This window comes from Bombina bombina, chromosome 2, assembly GCF_027579735.1.
Source record: "Bombina bombina isolate aBomBom1 chromosome 2, aBomBom1.pri, whole genome shotgun sequence".
In the NCBI taxonomy this organism is placed as follows: domain Eukaryota; kingdom Metazoa; phylum Chordata; class Amphibia; order Anura; family Bombinatoridae; genus Bombina; species Bombina bombina.
In genome coordinates this window covers 1,069,449,519-1,069,472,562 of record NC_069500.1, presented here as the reverse complement: position 1 = coordinate 1,069,472,562, position 23,044 = coordinate 1,069,449,519, and the positions used below count along the sequence as shown (strand labels likewise).

General features: G+C 43.9%; 1 protein-coding gene across 1 annotated transcript in view; it reads left to right on the top strand.

Moving 5' to 3' along the window:
- Window positions 1–23,044, top strand: part of RNF150 (ring finger protein 150) — a 793,014-nt gene that overhangs the window by 445,924 nt on the left and 324,046 nt on the right. The window contains exon 4 of the mRNA XM_053703697.1: window positions 10,673–10,755. Within this exon, the coding sequence (XP_053559672.1) occupies window positions 10,673–10,755 (83 nt within the window). The remainder of the gene's footprint in view (window positions 1–10,672; window positions 10,756–23,044) is intronic.

Genomic DNA, 23,044 nt, shown 5'->3' with positions numbered 1-23,044 from the left:
ATCCTGTCAGAGAAAAAAATCCTGTAAGAGAACTATCATATCTCCGAAAAAAAACATGTGACAGGGGGGGGGACCCTGTAAGAGTGCCCATCATGTTGGGGGAAAACCCCTGTAACAGTGCCCATCATGCCTGGGGAAAAAAACCCTCTAAGAAGCCTATCATGTGTGTGGGAAAAACCCTGTAAGAGAACCATCATATCTGAGAAACAACCCTGTAAGAGACCCATCATGTCTGGGGGGAAAAACCCTGTAAGAGACCCATCATGTCTGGGGAAAAACCCTGTAAGAGTACCCATCATGTCTGGGGAAAAACCCTGTAAGAGTACCCATCATGTCTGGGGAAAAACCCTGTAAGAGAACCATCATGTTTGGGGGGAAAAAAACCTCTAAGAGAACCATCATGTCTGTGGGAAAAACAACCCAGTAAAAGAACCATCATGTTGGGTGAAAAAAACCTGTAAGACTACAATCATGTCTGGGTGAAAAAACCCTGTAAGAGAAGCATCATGTCTGGAAAAAACCCTCTAAGAGTGCCATCATCTCTAGTGAAAAATCATGTAAGAGAACAATCATGTCAGTGAAAAAATCATGTAAGAGAACTATCATGTCTGGTGAAGAAACCCCTATAAGAGTGCCCATCATGTCTAGGGAAAAACCCTGTAAGAGTACCATCATATCTGGGTGGGGGGGGGGGGGGACCTTGTAACAAGAGTTACCAACATGTCCAGGGGAAAAATAAACCTGGAAGAATGCTATCATGTCTGGGGAAAAACCTGCAAATGCACATTTCATGTCTGAAAAAAAGCCTGCAAATGAACCTGTCCTGTCTGGGGAAAGTCAGACTGCAAAAGCAACCTTCATGGCTGGAAAAAAACTTCAAGAATACTCATGTCTGTAAAAAAAAATAACAAAAAAAACATGTAAGAGTGCCCATCATGTCTGGAGAAAAACCATGTCAGAGTACCATCGTATCTGGGGAACAATCCTGTAAGAGTCCCATCATGTGTGGGGAAAAAACCCCTATAAGAGTCCCATTTTGTCTGGAATAAACCCATCATGTAAGAGTCCCATCATGTCTGAAGAAAAACCATGTAAAACTACCATCATGTCTGAAAAAAACCCATGTAAGTGTATGTTATTATTATTATACTTTATTTATGAAGCGCCAACATATTCCGCAGTGCTGACCATGGATACAATTCATGTCTGGGGGGGAAAAGCAAAAAAAAACCTGTAAGAAAAACCATCATGTCTGGGGGGGGAAAAACACTGTAAGAGTGCCATCATGTCAGGGGGAAAAACCTTGTAAGAGTGCCCATCATGTCTGTTGGGAAAAAACTGTAAAGGTAACAACATGTCTGGGGGGGGGACCTGCAAGAGTAACATTGTGTCTGGGGGAAAAATCCTTTGAGTACCATCCTGTCAGAGAAAAAAATCCTGTAAGAGAACTATCATATGTCCGAAAAAAAACATGTGAAAGGGCGGGACCCTGTAAGAGTGCCCATCATGTTGGGGGAAAACCCCTGTAACAGTGCCCATCATGCCTGGGAAAAAAAACCCTCTAAGAAGCCTATCATGTGTGTGGGAAAAACCCTGTAAGAGAACCATCATATCTGGGAAACAACCCTGTAAGAGAACCATCATATCTGGGGGGAAAAAACATCATGTAAGAGTACCCGTCATGTCTGGAGAAAAACCCTGTAAGAGACCCATCATGTCTGGGAGGGAAAAACCCTGTAAGAGACCCATCATGTCTGGGGGAAAAACCCTGTAAGAGACCCATCATGTCTGGGGGGAAAAACCCTGTAAGAGACCCATCGTGTCTGGGGGGAAAAACCCTGTAAGAGTACCCATCCTGTCTGGGGAAAAACCCTGTACGTGTACCCATCATGTCTGGGGGAAACCCCTGTAACAGAACCATCATGTTTGGGGGGGAAAAAACCTCTAAGAGAACCATCATGTCTGTGGGAAAAACAACCCAGTAAGAGATTATCATGTTGGGTGAAAAAAACCTGTAAGACTACAATCATGTCTGGGTGAAAAAACCCTGTAAGAGAAGCATCATGTCTGGAAAAAACCCTCTAAGAGTGCCATCATCTCTAGTGAAAAATCATGTAAGAGAACAATCATGTCAGTGAAAAAATCATGTAAGAGAACAATCATGTCTGGGAAAAAATCATGTAAGAGTACTATCATGTCTGGGGAAGAAACCCCTATAAGAGTGCCCATCATGTCTAGGGAAAAACCCTGTAAGAGTACCATCATATCTGGGTGGGGGGGGGGAACCTTGTAAGAAGAGTTACCATCATGTCCCGGGGAAAAATAAACCTGGAAGAATGCCATCATGTCTGGGGAAAAACCCTGTAAGAGTACCCATCATGTCTGGGGAAAAACCCTGTAAGAGACCCATCATGTCTGGGGGAAAACCCTGTAAGAGTACCCATCATGTCTGGGGAAAAAACATTTCAAAGTACCCATGATGTCTGGGGAAAAACCATGTAAGAGACGCATCATGTCTGGGGGAAAACCCTGTAAGAGTACCATCATATCTGGGGAAAAAACCCTGTAAGAGACCCATCATGTCTGGGTGAAAAGCCCTGTAAGGGTACCCATCATGTCTGGGGAAAAACCCTGTAAGAGACCTATAATTCCTGGGGGGAAAACCCTGTAAGAGTACAATCGTATCTGGGTAAAAACACTGTAAGAGACCCAGGCCGGTGGGGGGGGGGGGGGTTTACCTGTAAGAGTGCTATCATGTCTGGGGAAGAACCCTGTAAGAGTACCCATCATGTCTGGGGAAAAACCCTGTAAGAGTACCCATCATGTCTGGGGAAAAAAACCCTGTAATAGTACCATTGTGTCTGGGGTAAAAACTCCGTAAGAGACCCATCATGTCTGGGGAAAAACCCTGTAAGAGAACCATCATGTCTGGGGGGAAAAAACCTCTAAGAGAACCATCATGTCTGTGGGAAAAACAACCCAGTAAGAGAACCATCATGTTGGGTGAAAAAAACCTGTAAGACTACAATCATGTCTGGGTGAAAAAACCCTGTAAGAGAAGCATCATGTCTGGAAAAAACCCTCTAAGAGTACCATCATCTCTAGTGAAAAATCATATAAGAGAACAATCATGTGTGGGGAAAAAATCATGTAAGAGTACTATCATGTCTGGGGAGGAAACCCCTATAAGAGTGCCCATCATGTCTAGGGAAAAACCCTGTAAGAGTACCATCATATCTGGGTGGGGGGGGGAAACTCTGTAAGAAGAGTTACCATCATGTCCGGGGGAAAAATAAACCTGTAAGAATGCCATCATGTCTGGGGAAAAACCCTGTAAGAATACCCATCATGTCTGGGGAAAAAACATTTTAGAGTACCCATCATGTCTGGGGAAAAACCCCGTAAGAGACCCATCATGTCTGGGGGGAAACCCTGTAAGAGTACCCATCATGTCTGGGGAAAAAACATTTCAAAGTACCCATCATGTCTGGGGAAAAACCATGTAAGAGATGCATCATGTCTGGGGGAAAACCCTGTAAGAGTACCATCATATCTGGGGAAAAAACCCTGTAAGAGACCCATCATGTCTGGGTGAAAAGCCCTGTAAGGGTACCCATCATGTCTGGGGAAAAACCCTGTAAGAGACCTATAATTCCTGGGGGGAAAACCCTGTAAGAGTACAATCGTATCTGGGTAAAAACACTGTAAGAGACCCAGGGCGTGGGGGGGGGGGGGGGGGGGACCTGTAAGAGTGCCATCATGTCTGGGGAAAAACCCTGTAAGAGTACCTATCATGTCTGTGGAAAAAACCCTGTAAGAGTACCCATCATGTCTGGGGGAAAAAACCCTGTAATAGTACCATTGTGTCTGGGGTAAAAACTCTGTAAGAGACCCATCATGTCTGGGGAAAAATCCAATAAGAGTACCCATCATGTCTGGGGGAAAACCCTGTAAGAGTACCCATCATGTCTGGGTAAAAACCCTGTAAGAGACCCATCATGCCTGGGTAAAAACCTGTAAGAATACCATTGTGTCTGGGGTAAAAACCCTGTAAGAGACCCATCATGCCTGGGTAAAAACCTGTAAGAATACCATTGTGTCTGGGTAAATGCCCTGTAAGAGACCCATCATGTCTGGGGAAAAACCCTGTAATAGTACCATTGTGTCTTGGGTAAAAACCCTGTAAGAGACCCATCATGTCTGGGGGAAAACCCTGTAAGAGTACCATCATATCTGGGGGGGGCGGAAAACCCTGTAAGAAGAGTTACCATCATGTCCGGGGGGGGGGGGGGGGGGGGGGGGGGGGGGACCTGTAAGAGTGCCATCATGTCTTGAGAAAAACCCTGTAAGAGTACCCATTATGTCTGGGGAAAAACCATGTAAGAGTACCATCATGTCTGAGGACAAACCCTGTAAGAGACCCATCATGTCTGGGGAAAAACCCTGTAAGAGTACCATCATGTCTGGGGAAAAACCCTGTAAGAGACCCATCATGTCTGGGTAAAAACCCTGTAAGAGACCCATCATGTCTGGGTAAAAACCCTGTAAGAGACCCATCATGTCTGGGTAAAAACCCTGTAAGAGACCCATCATGTCTGGGTAAAAGGCCTGTAAGAGACCCATCATGTCTGGGTAAAAACCCTGTAAGAGTACCATTGTGTCTGGGGTAAAACCCTGTAAGAATACCCATCATGTCTGGGAGAAAACCCTGTAAGAGTACCCATCATGTCTGGGAGAAAACCCTGTAAGAGTACCCATCATGTCTGGGGAAAAACCATGTAAGAGTACCCATCATGTCTGGGAGAAAACTCTGTAAGAGTACCCATCATGTCTGGGGAAAAACCATGTAAGAGTACCCATCATGTCTGGGAGAAAACCCTGTAAGAGTACCCATCATGTCTGGGGAAAAACCATGTAAGAGTACCCATCATGTCTGGGAGAAAACCCTGTAAGAGTACCCATCATGTCTGGGGAAAAAAAACATTTCAAAGTACCCATCATGTCTGGGGAAAAACCATGTAAGAGACCCATCATGTCTGGGGGGAAACCCTGTAAGAGTACCATTATGTCTGGGGGGAAACCCTGTAAGAGTACCATTATGTCTGGGGGAAAACCCTGTAAGAGAACCCATCATGTCTGGGGAAAAACCCTGTAAGAGAACCATCATCTCTGGGGAAAAACCCCCATTTAAGAATAAAATCATGTCTGGGAAAAAACAATGTAAGAGACCCATTATGTCGGGGGCGAGGGGGGAATCATGTAAGGACCATCATGTCTGGGGGGAAATACCCTGTAAGAGTACCATCATGTCTGGGGGGGAAAAAAACCTGTAAGAGAACCATCATGTTTGGGAGAAACCCTGTGTAAGAGTACCTTTTATTTATCTATTGTAAGAACAGTGCAAAAAATTAATGAGAACATAAAAGCTCCAGCAACCGCAACATCAAAACTGTCAGTAACAATGGTGACTTGTTCAAGAAGCCATTTGCTTGGAGAAATGGAAAGAAGATACAGTATCTGGGTAGAAGGACATACGTGCTGCAAAAGGCGAGAAGCATCTTCTACACATATTCAAAAAGAAAATGATACATCAGAAGAGTTTACAGCTGGCAGAGGCTGGTTTAATAGATGTAAAATGCCTAGTAACCTCTATAGCACATATATAACTGGTAAAGCAGCAAATGCAGATACAAATGCAGCCCCAGAATTCCCTGCAACTTGTAAGCAAATATTGAACCAGGCCTTGTGAATGTTTGTGAAACGTCTTTTTTTTTTTTTTTTTTTTGGGCGGGGAATATTAATTTTTATACATTTAACTTCAGTGTTCAAAGCTGGAAAGGACTTTTCCCCATCTCCCTATAGTCATGGGTGTCCCTATGCTGTAATTTAGCTTTCACTACCTTCCAGTGCTGACCTGTTTACACATGTGCAGTAACTCTCCTTCAAGGGGTCCATCCGATAAAAATCGTCGCCCGCAAAAGCCGGCGACGCCAATATTTGCGCGGGTTTGGTATCACATATACGGCGTAACCTAGAAGTTACGCGCGTATATTTCTGCCGTCGCCCGTAGTTTTTTGGGCTATAGGCAGGTATACCAAACCCGCGCAGTTTGGTATCCAATATGCAGCGTAAGGACTTACGTGGCGAAAATGGAGAAAACTTACTCCATTTTCACCTCTCCACAAAAAGCAGCCGTAAGAAGCCTTACGCTGACTATTGGAGCCCCGTAACTCCCTAAACTGGCTGCTAAAATAAACCTAACACCTAACGCATGCGCAATGTCTATCTCCCTGTCAACCGCGATCTTCTAAAATAAACCTAACGCATGCGCAATGTCTATCTACCTGTCAACCGCGATCCCCCCCCCCCCCCGAAATCCCTAATAAAGTTATTAACCCCTAAACCGCCGCTCCCGGACCCCACCGCCATCTACATAAACTAACCCCCTACTGTGAGCCCCTAAAACCGCCGCCATCTACCTTATCTATCCCCTAATTAGAACCCCTTACACCGCTGCCATCTACCTTATCTATCCCCTAATCTGACCCCTTACACCGCCGCCACCTATATAAAAATTATTAACCCCTAATCTAATCCCCCTATACCGCCGCCAGCTATATTAATATTATTAACCCCTAATGTAATCCACTTACACCGCCGCCATCTCTATTAAAATGATTAACCCCTTATTTAATCTACCTACCCCGCCGCCAGCTATATTATCTATATTAACCCTAAGTATATTATAGTTAATATAGGTATTACATTATATATATTAACTATATTAACCCTAATTATATTAGGGTTAATATAGTTAATATAGTTACTATAGTATTTATATTAACTATATTAACTCTATCTAACCCTAACACCCCTAACTAAATTTATATTAAATTAATCTAATTCATTTATAAACTAAAATATTCCTATTTAAATCTAAATACTTACCTATAAAATAAACCCTAAGATAGCTACAATATAATTAATAATTACATTGTAGCTATGTTAGGGTTAATATTTATTTTACAGGTAAATTGTGAATTATTTTAACTAGGTATAATAGCTATTAAATAGTTATTAACTATTTAATATCTACCTAGTTAAAATAATTACCCAATTACCTGTAAAATAAATCCTAACCTAAGTTACAAATACACCTACACTAGCAATTAATTAAATAAACTACAAACATCTATCTAAAAATACAATTAAATTAACTAAACTAAATTACAAAAAAAAACAAACACTAAATTACAAAAAATAAAAAAAAGATTACAAGATTTTTAAGCTAATTACACCTATTCTAAGCCCCCTAATAAAATAATAAACCCCCAAAATAAAAAAAATTCCCTGCCCTATTCTAAATTAAACAAATTTCAAAGCTCTTTACCTTACCAGCCCTTAAAAGGGCCTTTTGTGGGGCATGCCCCAAAGAATTCAGCTCTTTTGCATACAAATACAATACCCCCCCCCCCATTACAACCCACCACCCACATACCCCTATTCTAAAACCACCCAAACCCCCCTTAAAAAAGCCTAACACTACCCCCCTGAAGATCTCCCTACCTTGTCTTCACCACACCGGGCCGAACTCCTGATCCGATCCGGGCGATGTCTTCCTCCAAGCGGCATGAAGAATTCTTCCTCCGGCGATGTCTTCCTCCAAGCGGCAAAGAAGAATTCTTCCTCCGGCGACGTCTTCCTCCAAGCGGCAGCAAAGTCTTCATTCTTCCGGCGGCATCTTCAATCTTCTTTCTTCGCTCCGCCGCCGCGGAGCATCCATCCCGGCCGACTACTGAACTTCGAATGAGGTACCTTTAAATGACGTCATCCAAGATGGCGTCCGCCGAATTCCGATTGGCTGATAGGATTCTATCAGCCAATCGGAATTAAGTTAGAAAAATCCGATTGGCTGATCCGAACAGCCAATCAGATTGAGCTCGCATTCTATTGGCTGATCGGAACAGCCAATAGAATGCGAGCTCAATCTGATTGGCTGATTGGATCAGCCAATCGGATTGAACTTGAATCTGATTGGCTGATTCAATCAGCCAATCAGATTTTTCTAACTTAATTCCGATTGGCTGATAGAATCCTATCAGCCAATCGGAATTCGGCGGTCGCCATCTTGGATGACGTCATTTAAAGGTACCTCATTCGAAGTTCAGTAGTCGGCCGGGATGGATGCTCCGCGGCGGCGGAGCGAAGAAAGAAGATTGAAGATGCCGCCGGAAGAATGAAGACTTTGCTGCCGCTTGGAGGAAGACGTCGCCGGAGGAAGAATTCTTCTTTGCCGCTTGGAGGAAAACATCGCCGGAGGAAGAATTCTTCATGCCGATTGGAGGAAGACATCGCCCGGTTCGGATCAGGAGTTCGGCCCGGTGTGGTGAAGACAAGGTAGGGAGATCTTCAGGGGGGTAGTGTTAGGCTTTTTTAAGGGGGGTTTGGGTGGTTTTAGAATAGGGGTATGTGGGTGGTGGGTTGTAATGGGGGGGGGGGTATTGTATTTGTATGCAAAAGAGCTGAATTCTTTGGGGCATGCCCCACAAAAGGCCCTTTTAAGGGCTGGTAAGGTAAAGAGCTTTGAAATTTGTTTAATTTAGAATAGGGCAGGGAATTTTTTTTTATTTTGGGGGTTTATTATTTTATTAGGGGGCTTAGAATAGGTGTAATTAGCTTAAAAATCTTGTAATCTTTTTTTTATTTTTTGTAATTTAGTGTTTGTTTTTTTTGTAATTTAGTTTAGTTAATTTAATTGTATTTTTAGATAGATGTTTGTAGTTTATTTAATTAATTGCTAGTGTAGGTGTATTTGTAACTTAGGTTAGGATTTATTTTACAGGTAATTGGGTAATTATTTTAACTAGGTAGATATTAAATAGTTAATAACTATTTAATAGCTATTATACCTAGTTAAAATAATTAACAATTTACCTGTAAAATAAATATTAACCCTAACATAGCTACAATGTAATTATTAATTATATTGTAGCTATCTTAGGGTTTATTTTATAGGTAAGTATTTAGATTTAAATAGGAATATTTTAGTTTATAAATGAATTAGATTAATTTAATATAAATTTAGTTAGGGGTGTTAGGGTTAGATAGAGTTAATATAGTTAATATAAATACTATAGTAACTATATTAACTATATTAACCCTAATATAATTAGGGTTAATATAGTTAATATATATAATGTAATACCTATATTAACTATAATATACTTAGGGTTAATATAGATAATATAGCTGGCGGCGGGGTAGGTAGATTAAATTAGGGGGTTAATCATTTTAATAGAGATGGCGGCGGTGTTAGGGGCTTACATTAGGGGTTAATAATTTTAATATAGATGGCGGCGGTGTTAGGGGCTCACTTTAGGGGGTTATAGATATAATATAGCTGGCGGCGGGGTACGGGAGCGGCGGTTTAGGGGTTAATAACTTTATTAGGTTGCGGCGGGGTACGGGAGCGGCGGTTTAGGGGTTAATAGCTTTTTTATTGTTAGGCTAGTGAGGGGGGATAGCGGATAGAGTGTTAGACGTGTCGGGCTATGTTAGGGAGGCGTGTTAGACTTGTCGGGCTATGTTAGGGAGGCGTGTTAGACAGTGCGGGTGTTTTAGACTTTAGTCAGGTTTTATAGGCGCCGGCAGTTTCTAACGTGCCGCAAGTCACTGGCGACGCCAGAAATTTGTACTTACGCAGATTTCTGGACATCGCTGGTTTGTCAGACTTACGGCACGTTAGCATCTGACGGCGACTTATATGGGATAGCTCGAGTTGCGAGCTGAAACTGCGGGTGACGCCGGTTCCCTCGCTTGCGCCACAAACTGCGATCTATATCGGATCGCGCCCCAGATATCTGCAGTGTGACCTAATTTCCAAAATGGCAGCACCCATGATTACTGCAAGGTGCATGAAATGTACTTAGTGTTTAGTGTCCCTTTAAAAGTGACTTTGAAGAGACAGAAATCAAAATTACATTTTCATAAATCAGATAGAACATACCATTTACTTCTGTTATCAATTTGAATTAATTTGCTTGGTATCAGTTGTTGAAACTTAGCTCCTTTATATGAGAGCAGACATGCATGTGTCTTGAGCTATACTGTATGTATATATATATGTATATATATATATATGTCAGCAGTGTTTGCTACAATTTTGAATGGCTCTTTTAGCTAAAGTTTATGCATGTCTGTTATTCTCAAACACAATAAGCTGTGAAAGGCAAAATCAAATATGCCATTGGTTTGTGAATCAAACAAGAAGGCTTCAGTGACAATAGGTATTGACACAATTTAAACCTGCTTTCCTGCATTAATACAACCAATGGATCAGGGAATAATATCTAGTTTTAAGGCCTACTGCATATGTTGGATATTCGAATACCTCATAGAGAATGCAGATGGAAACACACAACTCCAGTATTTTTTTACTCTATTTCATGTTGACTTCAAATAGCAAAAGCAGGGTATCTTATGCATTTACAAATTATACAAAAGATGCACTAAAGCGACCAATAGGTCTGAAACTGCTTCTCTAGCCCATACAAAATCTGTGAAAAAAAGTTAATCAACGTATCTCTTTAAACAACTGATATTATCATTATTAAAATGCTTCCATGTAACAAAATTAGTTGTATTATGCATAATTGACATTTTTTTCTTTCAGGAAACAGAGCCAGATTTTGATAATTGTGCTGTTTGCATTGAAGGCTACAAACCTAATGATGTTGTCCGAATCTTACCCTGTCGGTGAGTTGATATAATATTGGCTTAACAGCTTGTTAGTGTATTTGTGCATAAGAATGAAATGCTGCGCTGTTGACACTAATTTCTTTAAGGACAGGGAGTCATAATTAGATAATAATTAGATAATATTTGGGCTCAACTCTCACCTATTATTCACAGCAACTATTCACCACAGGGAGCAAAAGAGCTGTTTATCCAAATTGTGCAAAGTGGGTAATTTTATTCTTTAGCTATAGAAAATCAAATGTAACTCAGAAAACATGACAGAAACAAAAGGATATATTCTACAGAAATTTAATTTACGTTTTTAATCATAGTTTAGTGTCTCCACTTGCACTTCGATGTGCAGCCCTTAGATCTCTATTGCACCTCAGGTAGAAATATCACAGAACACAAGACAATGCACTTATCTATCTAAGGGCCAGATTGCTAGTGTAGCACTATTGTTTGCGCGCGAGCTTGCGTACAAGTTAAATTGCGCTCGTATTACATGTTGAAAGTAAATGCAAACGTGTGAGCACAATCGCGATTTACACTAGAATGATTACCGCAACCTCTGAGAGCTCTGGTTAACTGTTTCTCCAACTAAAAAGTGACACAAAACACATCAAAAATACGTTACACAATACAATGACACTCATAACACTATATAATAAAAATTATAAAAAAAAATAATATTGCACACAAATTATAAAGGCTCAAAGATATGAGATCTCAAGTGTTAGGCAGGCAAAGGCCTTTAGCATTGAGATATGTATGTATATATATATATATATGTATGTATGTATGTATGTGTGTGTGTGTGTGTGTGTGTATATATGTGTGTGTGTGTGTGTATGTATATAAATATGTGTGTGTGTGTGTATGTATATATATTTCCATCTAAAGGGGAGGAGAGTCCACTGCTTCATTCATTACGTGTGGGAATTAAGAACCTGGCCACCAGGAGGAGGCAAAGACACCCCAGCCAAAGGCTTAAATACCTCCCCCACTTCCCTCATCCCCCAGTCATTCTTTGCCTTTCGTCACAGGAGGTTGGCAGAGAAGTGTCGGAAGATTCTGAGTAATCTCTTTTGGAGGGTAGTACTCTTCGGAATGGGACTGGAGTTTTAAGTAGTCGTGTCAGCCTCTCAGTGAGAGCTTGGTTGAAAGCTAGAGTCCGGAGATGCAGGGAGAGTCTTTCTGCGAAACAATCTCGTCTCATTTTAACAGCTCCATAAGCAATCAGCATTGACGAGTTTCGCTGCCTGCTTCCTACAATCAAGTGCATGTCAGTAGTGATGCTACTACACTGTCACACTTGAGAGGCCGAGTTCCTGTTCCACGGCATAGATTCTGGTAAAATTGTTTCATCCAAAAATCGCTTCTCTAGCAAGGAGGGAGGGGAGTAGTTCCCCAAATCGTGCCTAATTAAATATTGAGTATTTTTAGCTTCAAAAAAGGGGGGCAGACACGGATATCTCTGATTCGGAGAATGCGTCTTGCGAAGAATATGAAATGGCCCGGGTTATCCATTCCCGTCAGTTATGTTCCAATTGCTATTCCAGAGTACTCTCTTCTCCCGATGCAGGGAACTTAGAGTGCCCCAAAGGATTCCATATCCTGTGAGGCGCGTGCCCCAGAACCTTCTTTTGCTACGCAAGCAGGTGTCCCTATGGCCTTTACTCCTCCGGAAGGCGGCTTGTTTCATCCAGAGGTTACGGCATGGTTCCTCATTGGCCATATCTTTAGCGCTGGATCATTTATATCTCCCAAGTGAAATCTTTTTAAGGTACTGTCCGTGTTCTGTCAACCAGGGCCCGTCGGGCGTGAGATCGCCTGATTCAGTTCGGCCTTCTGGGGAAGCCATGGCCTCTGAGGCCGGGGTCGTCCATCAATCCGGTGAGAGATAATTTTGACAGTGCTGAAGGATTCCAGTCCTAGTGGGCCGAGGGATCCTTGGCCTTCTGTGCTGGATGGCATGCTGGGTTAGACGTTTCGGGATTAAACTAATCTCCTTGTCGTCTCCGTTTTTTCTTTCTTTTATGTATCAGTTCCGAGCTTCGGAGAATGGGGCCTATGATCGGTTGTTCTGGTTGGCGTGCCGGCGTTTACCTGTGGGTGCTGCCTTACTTTTATTTTGATCTGGTTAGGATGTGTTTGATTTGTTTTAAAGAGCTCATGTCTGATGTATTTTCCGTTTTGGGAACGTTCTTTCTCTGGAACTGATACTTGAGATTTTGTGGTCGCGTGGGCACTTCCTCAGAAGTTGCGCATTTTTTGTTAAGAACATAATTATATTTCTAGTTCATATTATCGAACATTCAGGTCTATTTTTCTTGGACCTTTTGGACAGTTCTGGAGTGCTCTTGTACCAGGCAGGTACTGGTCGGGAGCTAGCTGCTGTTTTTTGCGGTTCATGTCACCCTCGTGGTGCTAATATCCTGTCGGAATGTCACTTTGGCCTATTAATGCGGGCTCCAATCTCGGATCCTACGTCAACATATGGGGCCTAGTGTTTAGATTGAACGCTTCTGGAAGGAAGGTTGTGAGCTCCAATCTAAGTTGACCTTTTCGTGCAATTTACTTTGAATACGTGACCAACTTTTTAAAGCTTCATTGTGGTTTCTAGAGGTCCTTTTGGACTCGGAACGGTAGTTCTCCATTCCTTTAGATTTTGGAGATGTGGATGACCTCTGGAGGTCTGGAATACCGGTTTGGTGGACGATTGCATTTTCGCTTTCTGTATCTTCCGGATGTCGACTCTTATAGCCTAGTCGCATTTCCTTTCGACGGTGGCGGAGACTCCTTTTTTTTCCCTTCTTGGTTTGGGTCTTCTATGTATGGAAGCGCGGGTATGTCCTTCTTCCTTTTCTCAGTATCTCACTTGCACTAGTACTTGGAGCGCAGAGGTGTGGATCACCCCGTTTTTTCCTACCAGGAGATGTGAGGCTCCCATTGTTATTCCTGTTACTGGGATTTCCGGGAGACTGATCCTGTAAAGATCTCCAGAGATATGTCGTCTTCTCAATCTAAGAGCTGTCCCTTGTAATCCCTTGGTCTTTAGACTCTCGGGTGCTATCCTTCGACCTTATAGCAGATCTAGCCCTTTGGGCTTGCGGGTATGAGGTCCCGGGTAGGATACAGACCTTCGCCCTTTTGGGGTCAAGAAAATGGGTTTCATTTATCTACACTGGAGTATAGATCAGGTAGTCAAGCCTGTCTACAAAGGATTATCTTAAGATCCAATGGTACTGGTTGCCATTTTCTTAGACCTGTTACTAGTCTTTCCAGACTCTTGGGTTTGAGGCTGTTGCTGGTACCCTATGTCTACGGACTTTGGATACTGGAAGGCTCTGTCATGGGTGCACTCCTAACCATAGGAGGCAGCTTAAGGGTTCCTCAGGAGGTTAGATCTTTCGATAGGTCCTGTTTCTGGGGGACTCTGACTTAGGACCACGTCTCTTGTCTGGAATCGGGCATGGGTGGTTCAGTTCAACCTTGGGGTTTGAGCTCCCGTGTGTCCCTTTGAAAGGTTATTTTTTGGCACTCATGGGAGATTGATATCTGCCTTAAGTTTGAGGTCTCTCTGACGGGTCCCTACTTTGTCTTCTGGGGCATCTAATGCTTCCTTGTAGACTTTTAGTTGTCGTATCACCTGAGCTGGTGGTAATAACCGAAGGGTTTCGCCTCTAGGTAGGGTGTTTATCATTTTCTCTACTTTCTCATCTCCTCACCTGTGGTGGGGGTTGAGTTTCTTGCGTTTGCTCGCCTTTGATTTGGAGGTACCTCAGTATCCGTGAAGTTCTGTGGGTCCCTGTTTTTCTCACTTCAGAGGGTTCTTTCCCTTCCTTGCATACTCAGGATCACGGGGCTGGATTCTGGTATTAGGATGCGGTGGGTCAGAGTTCTATCTTCCTTTTGGGGAGTGTTTCTCCTTTAGGGAAGGCAGCCGTGTAGGGGTTCTGGAACCCAAGCACGTAGTTCCTGTCATGGCTTATGGTAGCATGCCAGTTTTAAATAAGTGGTCAGAGCTCTACTCAGGGGTTTTGCTCCCTTGCAGACCCATCCCTTCTCTTTGGAGGTCTGGGCGGAGTTTTTGGTACTCTTTGTTTTCGGTCTTTACCAGCCTTTGGGCTGAGATCGTTACCTTGGAGTGAAGGTCAGGGATCGGTCTGCTCTATTAAGTATTGACCGTGTACTTATCGAGTCTGTTCTCCCTTTCGGTAGGGGGGCTCTAGATGTCAATCTCTCTACTGGTGGCGTCTGCTGCGGGCATGGGACGCTCCTTGGAGTTCTGATTTTTCTGGACGGGAGCTGTTGCTGAGGTTTCTCGGTGATTCTTGGTAGGATGAGGTCCCACGATGGTTTAGGGTCAGCTTTGCTGCCTGGTGATTGGTCATTGCGAGTTCTTGTTTAGAGGTGGCTCTGTGTTCTCACGGAGAGCTCTTTTTTAGCTGCTAGGACAGTTACCCTGTCTATGCTTATCTAGTCTGACGGGTTTTCATCTTGACTATGATACAATGGGGAACTTGAGGATTTGGAGTACCATAGGTTGTATGGTGCTGTGTCTTGGATCAGAGGGTTGCCCTCTGGTTATCCTAGCGATCGTTTTTTCCTGAGTATGGAATTTATCTTTCTGGTCCTTGCCCTTCTAGGGAGTTCGTCTCCTGGGCAGTGGTCCTGTAGCAACCTTGGGTTTGCTCTAAGTTTTGCTTTTGCGTTTTCTTTCTTTCCTTGTTGGATTGTCCTTTGGATCTCTTATTGGGTCCTCTGTTCTCCCTCTCCGGGGTAAATAGAGGTTCTTGTCCTTTAGGTCGGGGATACACTTTGTGGGAGTCAAGAGCCTCAAGGCCGGCTCCTCTGAGGCTTTTGTGCTCAGCAGACTCTGGGGATTTTTAGTGGTCCCTAGCATGGCTTTGCAGGTTGTGTAACTGATGAGCAGTTACCTGGGCTTCTGGTTTTAGGGTGTTGGGTAATTTCAGGCTGTGGTGTCTTTATACCCGCCCTTTGTTTGCATTCAGTATCCCCTATCACTTGGGTATTGTTTTCCCAAAAGTAATGAATGCAGCTGTGGACTCTTCCCGTTTAGGAAGAAAAGAAAATTATCAGGTAAGCATAATTTAAATTTTTCAGCTCCCCGTCCGCGTTTATTGATGTGGCTCTATTTTAGTTTCTTCTTCTGGCACCTTTTTCTACCCTGATATTTCTCCTACTGTTCCTTGTTCCCTTGGCAGAATGACTGGAGGATGAGGGAAGTGGGGGAGGTATTTAAGCCTTTGGCTTGGGTGGCTTTGCCTCTTCCTGGTGGCCAGGTTCTGATTGCAGCTGTGGACTCTTCCCGTCAGAAGAAAAAAAAATTATCAGGTAAGCATAATTTAAGTTTTTCAGCTCCCCGTCCGCGTTTATTGATGTGGCTCTATTTTAGTTTCTTCTTCTGGCACCTTTTTCTACCCTGATATTTCTCCTACTGTTCCTTGTTCCCTTGGCAGAATGACTGGAGGATGAGGGAAGTGGGGGAGGTATTTAAGCCTTTGGCTTGGGTGTCTTTGCCTCTTCCTGGTGGCCAGGTTCTGAATTCAGCTGTGGACTCTTCCCGTCAGAAGAAATTTTTTTTATCAGGTAAGCATAATTTAAGTTTTTATATATACATATGTATATATTTATATGTGTGTGTATATGTATTTACAGACAAATATAGACATATAAACACATAAATAGATATGTAGACATATATAGAAGTGGATTGGAGCATTTTGTTATACTATGTATTTACTGTAAATGTTTTACATTCCAATGTTCTGCATATAGCAGAATATTTTCTATGTATTTCTAAATAGATATTCATATACAGTATCCCACAAAAGTGAATAGACCCTCACATTTTTGTAAATATTTTATTATATCTTTTCATGTGACAACACTGAAGAAATGACACTTTGCTAAATGTAAAAAATAGTGAAAGTAGTAAGTGTACAGCCTGTATAACTGTAAATTTGCTGTCCCCTCAAAATAACCCAACACACAGCCATTTATGTCTAAACCGTTGGCAACAAAAGTGAGTACACCCCTAAGTGGAAATGTCCAAATTGGGCCCAAAATGTCAATATTTTGTGTGGCCACCATTATTTTCCAGCACTGCTGTAACCCTCTAGGGCATAGAGTTCACCAAAGCTTCACAGGTTGCTACTGGAGTCCTCTTCCACTCCGACATCACAGAGCTGTTGGATGTTAGAGACTTTGCGCACCCCCACCTTCCATTTGAGGATGCCCCACAGATGCTCGATAGGGTTTAGGTCTGGAGACATGCTTGGCCAGTCCATCACCTTTACCCTCAGCTTCTTTAGCAAGGCAGTGGTCGTCTTGGAGGTGTGTTTGGGGTCGTTATCATGTTGGAATACTGCCCTGCGGCCCAGTCTCCGAAGGGAGGGGATCATGCTCTGCTTCAGTATGTCACAGTACATGTTGGCATTCATGGTTCCCTCAATGAACTGTAGATCCCCAGTGCCGGCAGCACTCATGCAGGCCCAGACCATGACACTCCCACCACCATGCTTGACTGTAAGCAAGACACACTTGTCTTTATACTCCTCACCTGGTTGCCGCCACACACGCTTAACACCATCTGAACCAAATAAGTTTATCTTGGTCTCACCGGACCACAGGACATGGATCCAGTAATCCATGTCCTTAGTCTGCTTGTCTTCAGGAAACTGTTTGCAGGCTTTCTTGTGCATTATCATTCTGGGACGACAGCCATGCAGACCAATTTGATGCAGTGTGCTAGGTTTGGTCTAAGCACTGACAGACTGACCCCCCACCCTTTAAACCTCTGCAACAATGCTGGCAGCACTCATACGTATATTTCCCAAAGACAGCCTCTGGATATGACACTGAGCACGTGCACTCAACTTCTTTGGTCGACCATGGCGAGGCCTGTTCTAAGTGGAACCTGTCCTGTGAAACCGCTGTATGGTCTTGCCCACCGTGCTGCAGCTCAGTTTCAGGGTCTATACTGTCTTTATGTAGAGCAACAATTTTTTTTTAGATCCTCAGAGAGTTCTTTGCCATGAGGTGCCATGTTGAACTTCCAGTGACCAGTATGAGAGAGTGTGAAATAATAACACCAAATTTAACACACCTGCTCCCCATTCACACCTGAGACCTTGTAACACTAACGAGTCACATGACACCGGGGAGGGAAAATTGCTAATTGGGCCTAATTTGGACATTTCCACTTAGGGGTGTAATCGCTTTTGTTGCCAACGGTTTAGACATTAATGGCTGTGTGTTGTTATTTTGAGGGGACAGCAAATTTACACTGTTATACAGGCTGTACACTCACTACTTTACATTGTAGCGAAGTGTCATTTCTTCAGCGTTGTCACATGAAAAGATATAATAAAATATTTACAAAAATGTGAGAGGTGTACTCACTTTTGTGGGATACTGTATGTATCTGTATATATCTTTACCGATATATAATCATATTGTACTCACTCAAATAGCACACCAGGTGCACACCAGACGCAAGGGTGCTGTATACCCTTATCAAACAAAGTCCAGAAACAGCAGCATCATATAGATATAAAGGTATAGATAACCCAAAGCGCGCAAAAAGTTTACTTCTAGCACAGTTAGCACGCGAGCGAAAGCACTACCACTCGTAATCTGGCCCTTAGTATAGTATATTAGATTCAAGTCTAAACCTTTTAATAATCAATTTAAATACACTCACAATATAAGTTATCAATGAAAGGAGGTAACAATGAACATCACAGTAAATTAAACTTTCATGATTCAGATAGGGCATGCAATTTCCATCTTAATGGGAGGAGAGTCCACGGCTTCAATCATTACTTGTGGGAAATAAGAACTTTGCCACCAGGAGGAGGCAAAGACACCCCAGCCAAAGGCTTAAATACCTCCCCCACTCCCCTCATCCCCCAGTCATTCTTTGCCTTTTGTCACAGGAGGTTGGCAGATAAGTGTCGGAAGATTCGGAGTAGTCTCTTATGGATGGTACTACCCTTCGAGATGGTACTAGAGTTTTAAGTAGTCCTTTCAGCCTCTCAGTGAGAGCATGGGTGAAAGTTAGAGTCCGGAGATGCAGGGAGAGTCTTTCTGCGAAACCATCTCCATAAGCAATCAGCGTTGACAAGTTTCGCTGCCTGCTTTCTACTCTAAAGTCCATGTCAGGAGCGATGCTATTACCCTGTCACACTTGAAAGACTGTGTTCCTGTACCATGGCATAGAAGACAGGGTCACAGTGTGTCTCCTTTTATCTGTATAGAATCAAGGGTTAATATCCTGGGAAAGGGGGTTATTGAACTGGGGGGGGGGGTTGTGCATAATATTCTTTATTGTGTTTAATGCTGTGACATGTGTGAGATGAGGCTTTGTCAATGTGTGAACAGTTTCTTAGTGGGAGATCGACGCAGGCCTTTTTTGGCGCGTTTTTCTCTCTAGGGCAGGGGCGGTCCTGCATGGCACTCCATGTGACCGGGTGTGGCCTCTTTAACTTCCTCTTTCCTGACCGGCGGTTGGAGGAGACAAAGCAGTTTATCTTTGGTCCGGGTCATAGGAGGTGGTTATTGCCCTGGCTATTGGGGTATAAAGGTGCCATTTAATTTCTATCTAGTCCGTAATAAAGGCGCAAGCTATGGAGGACTCTGATATGTTAGAGGGTACTCCCTCTTTAACAAAACCTAATAACTGTGTCTTTTGTGAGGAGGTTCCGGGTTGATCCACCTGCTCAATTCTGTTCCACATGCTTTGATAACATTGCAATCTAAAAACAATAAGATATTTACTACAACTGAGCCGTCCACCTCTGAGGGTTCTCACGAGTTGCTTTCCCTACATTCATCTCCGATTGCACATGCAGCTCTCCAGGGCACTACTAATCCTCCAGTGGGAGGGGCCCTTTGGCCGCCAGATTTCGCTGATCAGTTTCAAACGGCTGTTTCTGCGGCCATCAATGACTTACCACGCCCTGCTAAGCGAAAGGTGAAACATAGCTATCCGTCCATGGGGTCATCTACTCTGTTGGATGGCTCTGACAGGTTATCCGTGTATGAAGTCGACTCTGACTTTTTGGTGGACATTCTTTCTGGGTCGAAATCGGCGACATCTAGGCCTCCGACTGCGGAGGAGCCAGATTTTAAATTTAAGATAGAGCATTTGCACTTTCTGCTAAAAGAGGTGCTTGCTATGTTAGAGGTTCCTGAACCGAAACTGCAGAAGAAACCTTCGATCCATAAACTAGATAGGGTTTACGACAACATGGTGGTGCCTCAGACCTTCCCAGTCCCCATTAAGATGGCTAATATTATTAAGAATGAAAGTGAGAAACTTGGCTCGTCCTTTTCCCCCTCTACTTCTTTTAAAAAACTGTTCCCCGTTCCGGACTCGCAGCTTGAGCTGTGGGGGGCCATTCCTAAGGTGGATGGTGCTATTTCCACTCTCGCTAAATGAACAACTATCCTGCTCGAATATAGCTCTTGATTCAAGGAGCCCATGGATAAAAAAAAATGGAGTCCATGTTGAGAAAGATGTTTCAGTTCACAGGGTTTGTTTTTCAACCGGCAGTGGCAGTCACGGTGGCTGGGGCTACCTACTGGTGTGACGCTCTGTAAGCTATGGTCGAGGTGGAGACTCCCCTCGAAGAGATACAGAATAGAATTAAGGCCATAAGGGTAGCTAATTCATTCATCTGTGATGCAAATAGGCAGATTATCCGCCTGAATGCCATGACATAAGGTTTTTCGGTGCTAGCCCGTTGTCTGCTGACATGACTTTCAAGTTTAGATTACTATCCCTCCCTTTTCAGGGGAAGTTTCTGTTTGGTCCAGGCCTAGACTCTATCATATCCACGGTCACGGGTGGCAAGGGTGCTTTCCTACCGCAGGATAAGAAGAATAAGCCTAAGGGGTCAACTTCGGAAAAATCCCAATGCAGCCTGCCGCGAAAACTGCAGAGCAAGAAGCCCGTTGAGACAAAATCAGCCTGAAGGGGCGGCCCCCGATCCAATTTAAGAATCTCGTAGAGAGCAGACTATCTCTTTTCGCGGAGGCTTGGATAAGAGATGTTCAGGACCCTTGGGTTCTGGAGGTCATCGCCCAGGGTTACAGTATAGGATTCAAGACTCATCTGCCCAGAGGCAGATTCCTCCTGTCAAACCTATCATCAAGACCAGAGAAGAGAGATGCCTTTCTAGAGTGTGTGAGGGATATCTCCTCTCTCAGAGTAATCGTTCCAGTCCCTCTAGCAGAAAGAGGTTTGGAGTATTATTCAAACCTTTTCGTGGTCCCAAAGAAGGAGGGCACGTTTCGCCCGATTCTAGACCTAAAGTGCCTAAACAAGTTTCTGTCAGTCCCATCGTTCAAGATGGAGACGATTAGGTCGATTCTGCCCCTAGTTCAAGAGGGACAGTTCATGACTACAATAGATTTGAAGGATGCTTACCTTTACGTTCCAATCCACAAGGATCACTTCAGGTTCTTAAGATTTGCATTTCTGGACCAACACTTCCAGTTTGTGGCCCTACCGTTCGGTCTGGTGACTGTCCCAAGAGTCTTTACGAAGGTTCTGGGAGCGCTGCTCGCGGTGGCTAGAGCCAGAGGGATCGCAGTGGCTCCATATCTGGACAACATCCTGGTCCAGGCTCCGTCCTGCAGTCTCGTGGAGGAACACCCGAGAGCTCTTCTCCTTTGATCTCATGGATGGAAGATAAACAAAGGAAAGTGTTCCCTAGTTCCCAGCAATAGAGTGGAATTCCTGGGTACCATAATAGATTCCATGTCCATGAAGATATTCCTGACAGATCATGGTATCCAGCATAGATTCGATTCCATACGCCAGGTTCCATCTCAGACCTCTTCAGCTGTGCATCTTGAGACAATGGAACGGCGATCTATCCCAACAGATGTCTCTGGACAACCGAACAAGGGAATCTCTCTCTTGGTGGATCCATCCGGGACAACTCTCCCAGGGGACATCCTTCTTGAGACCATCCTGGGAGATTGTGACCACGGATGCAAGTCTGTCAGGTTGGGGAGCTGTTTTGGGTGCCAGGAAGGCACAGGGCAGGTGGACTCGAGAGGAGTCGATTCTACCGATCAATACTCTGGAACTTCGAGCGATATTCAATGCTCCTGAGGTTGTCCCGATTCATCAGATTCCAGTCGGACAACATTATCTTTGGTGGCTTACATCAGCCATCAGGGGGGAACGAGAAGCTCCCTAGCCATGAGGGAGGTATCTCAGATTCTGGAATGGGCGGAGTCCCACAACTGTTCACTATCAGCAATCCGCATTCCGGGTGTGGACAACTGGGAAGCGGATTTTCTCAGCAGACAATTGTTTCATCCAGGGGAATGGTCTCTCCATCCCGAGGTGTTTGCGGAGTCTTTGGTGGCTTACATCAGCCATCAGGGGGGAACGAGAAGCTCCCTAGCCATGAGGGAGGTATCTCGGATTCTGGAATGGGCGGAGTCCCACAACTGTTCACTATCAGCAATCCGCATTCCGGGTGTGGACAACTGGGAAGCGGATTTTCTCAGCAGACAATTGTTTCATCCAGGGGAATGGTCTCTCCATCCCGAGGTGTTTGCGGAGGTCTGCAACAGATGGAGGACTCCGAAGATAGATCTCATGGCCTCCAGACTCAACTTCAAGCTACCCAGTTACGAGTCGCGGTCCAGGGATCCCCAGGCAGGGCTGATAGATGCCTTAGCAGTGCCCTGGGAGTTCAACCTCATTTACATTTTTCCATCGTTGCCACTACTCATGTAGTGACCCACATCAAGTAGGAGCAAGCCTTGGCTATTCTGATTGCTCTGTCGTGGCCGCGGAGAACGTGGTTTGCGGATCTGGTGGGGATGTCATCGTCTCCTCCATGGAGGTTACCTTGTCGCAGAGATCTGCTGGTTCAGGGTACCTTTCTACACCAAAATCTTGATTCTCTGAGGCTGACTGCGTGGAGATTGAACACCTAGTCCTAGCCAAGAGAGGTTTCTCTGAGAAAGTGAATGATACTCTCATTCAAGCCAGGAAACCGGTCACTCGTTGCATCTATCATAAGGTGTGAAGGACCTACTTGTTGTAGTGTGAGGAACGTGAATATCCATGGCATAAGGTTAGGGTATCCAGGATTTTGTCCTTTCTCCGGGATGGGTTGAATAAGGGTCTTGCTGACAGTTCCTTACAGGGATAGATTTTGACTTTATATGTACTGTTACACAAGAATCTTGCAGGACTTCCTGATATTCAGTCCTTTGTTCAGGCTCTGTCTAGGATCATGCCTGTCTG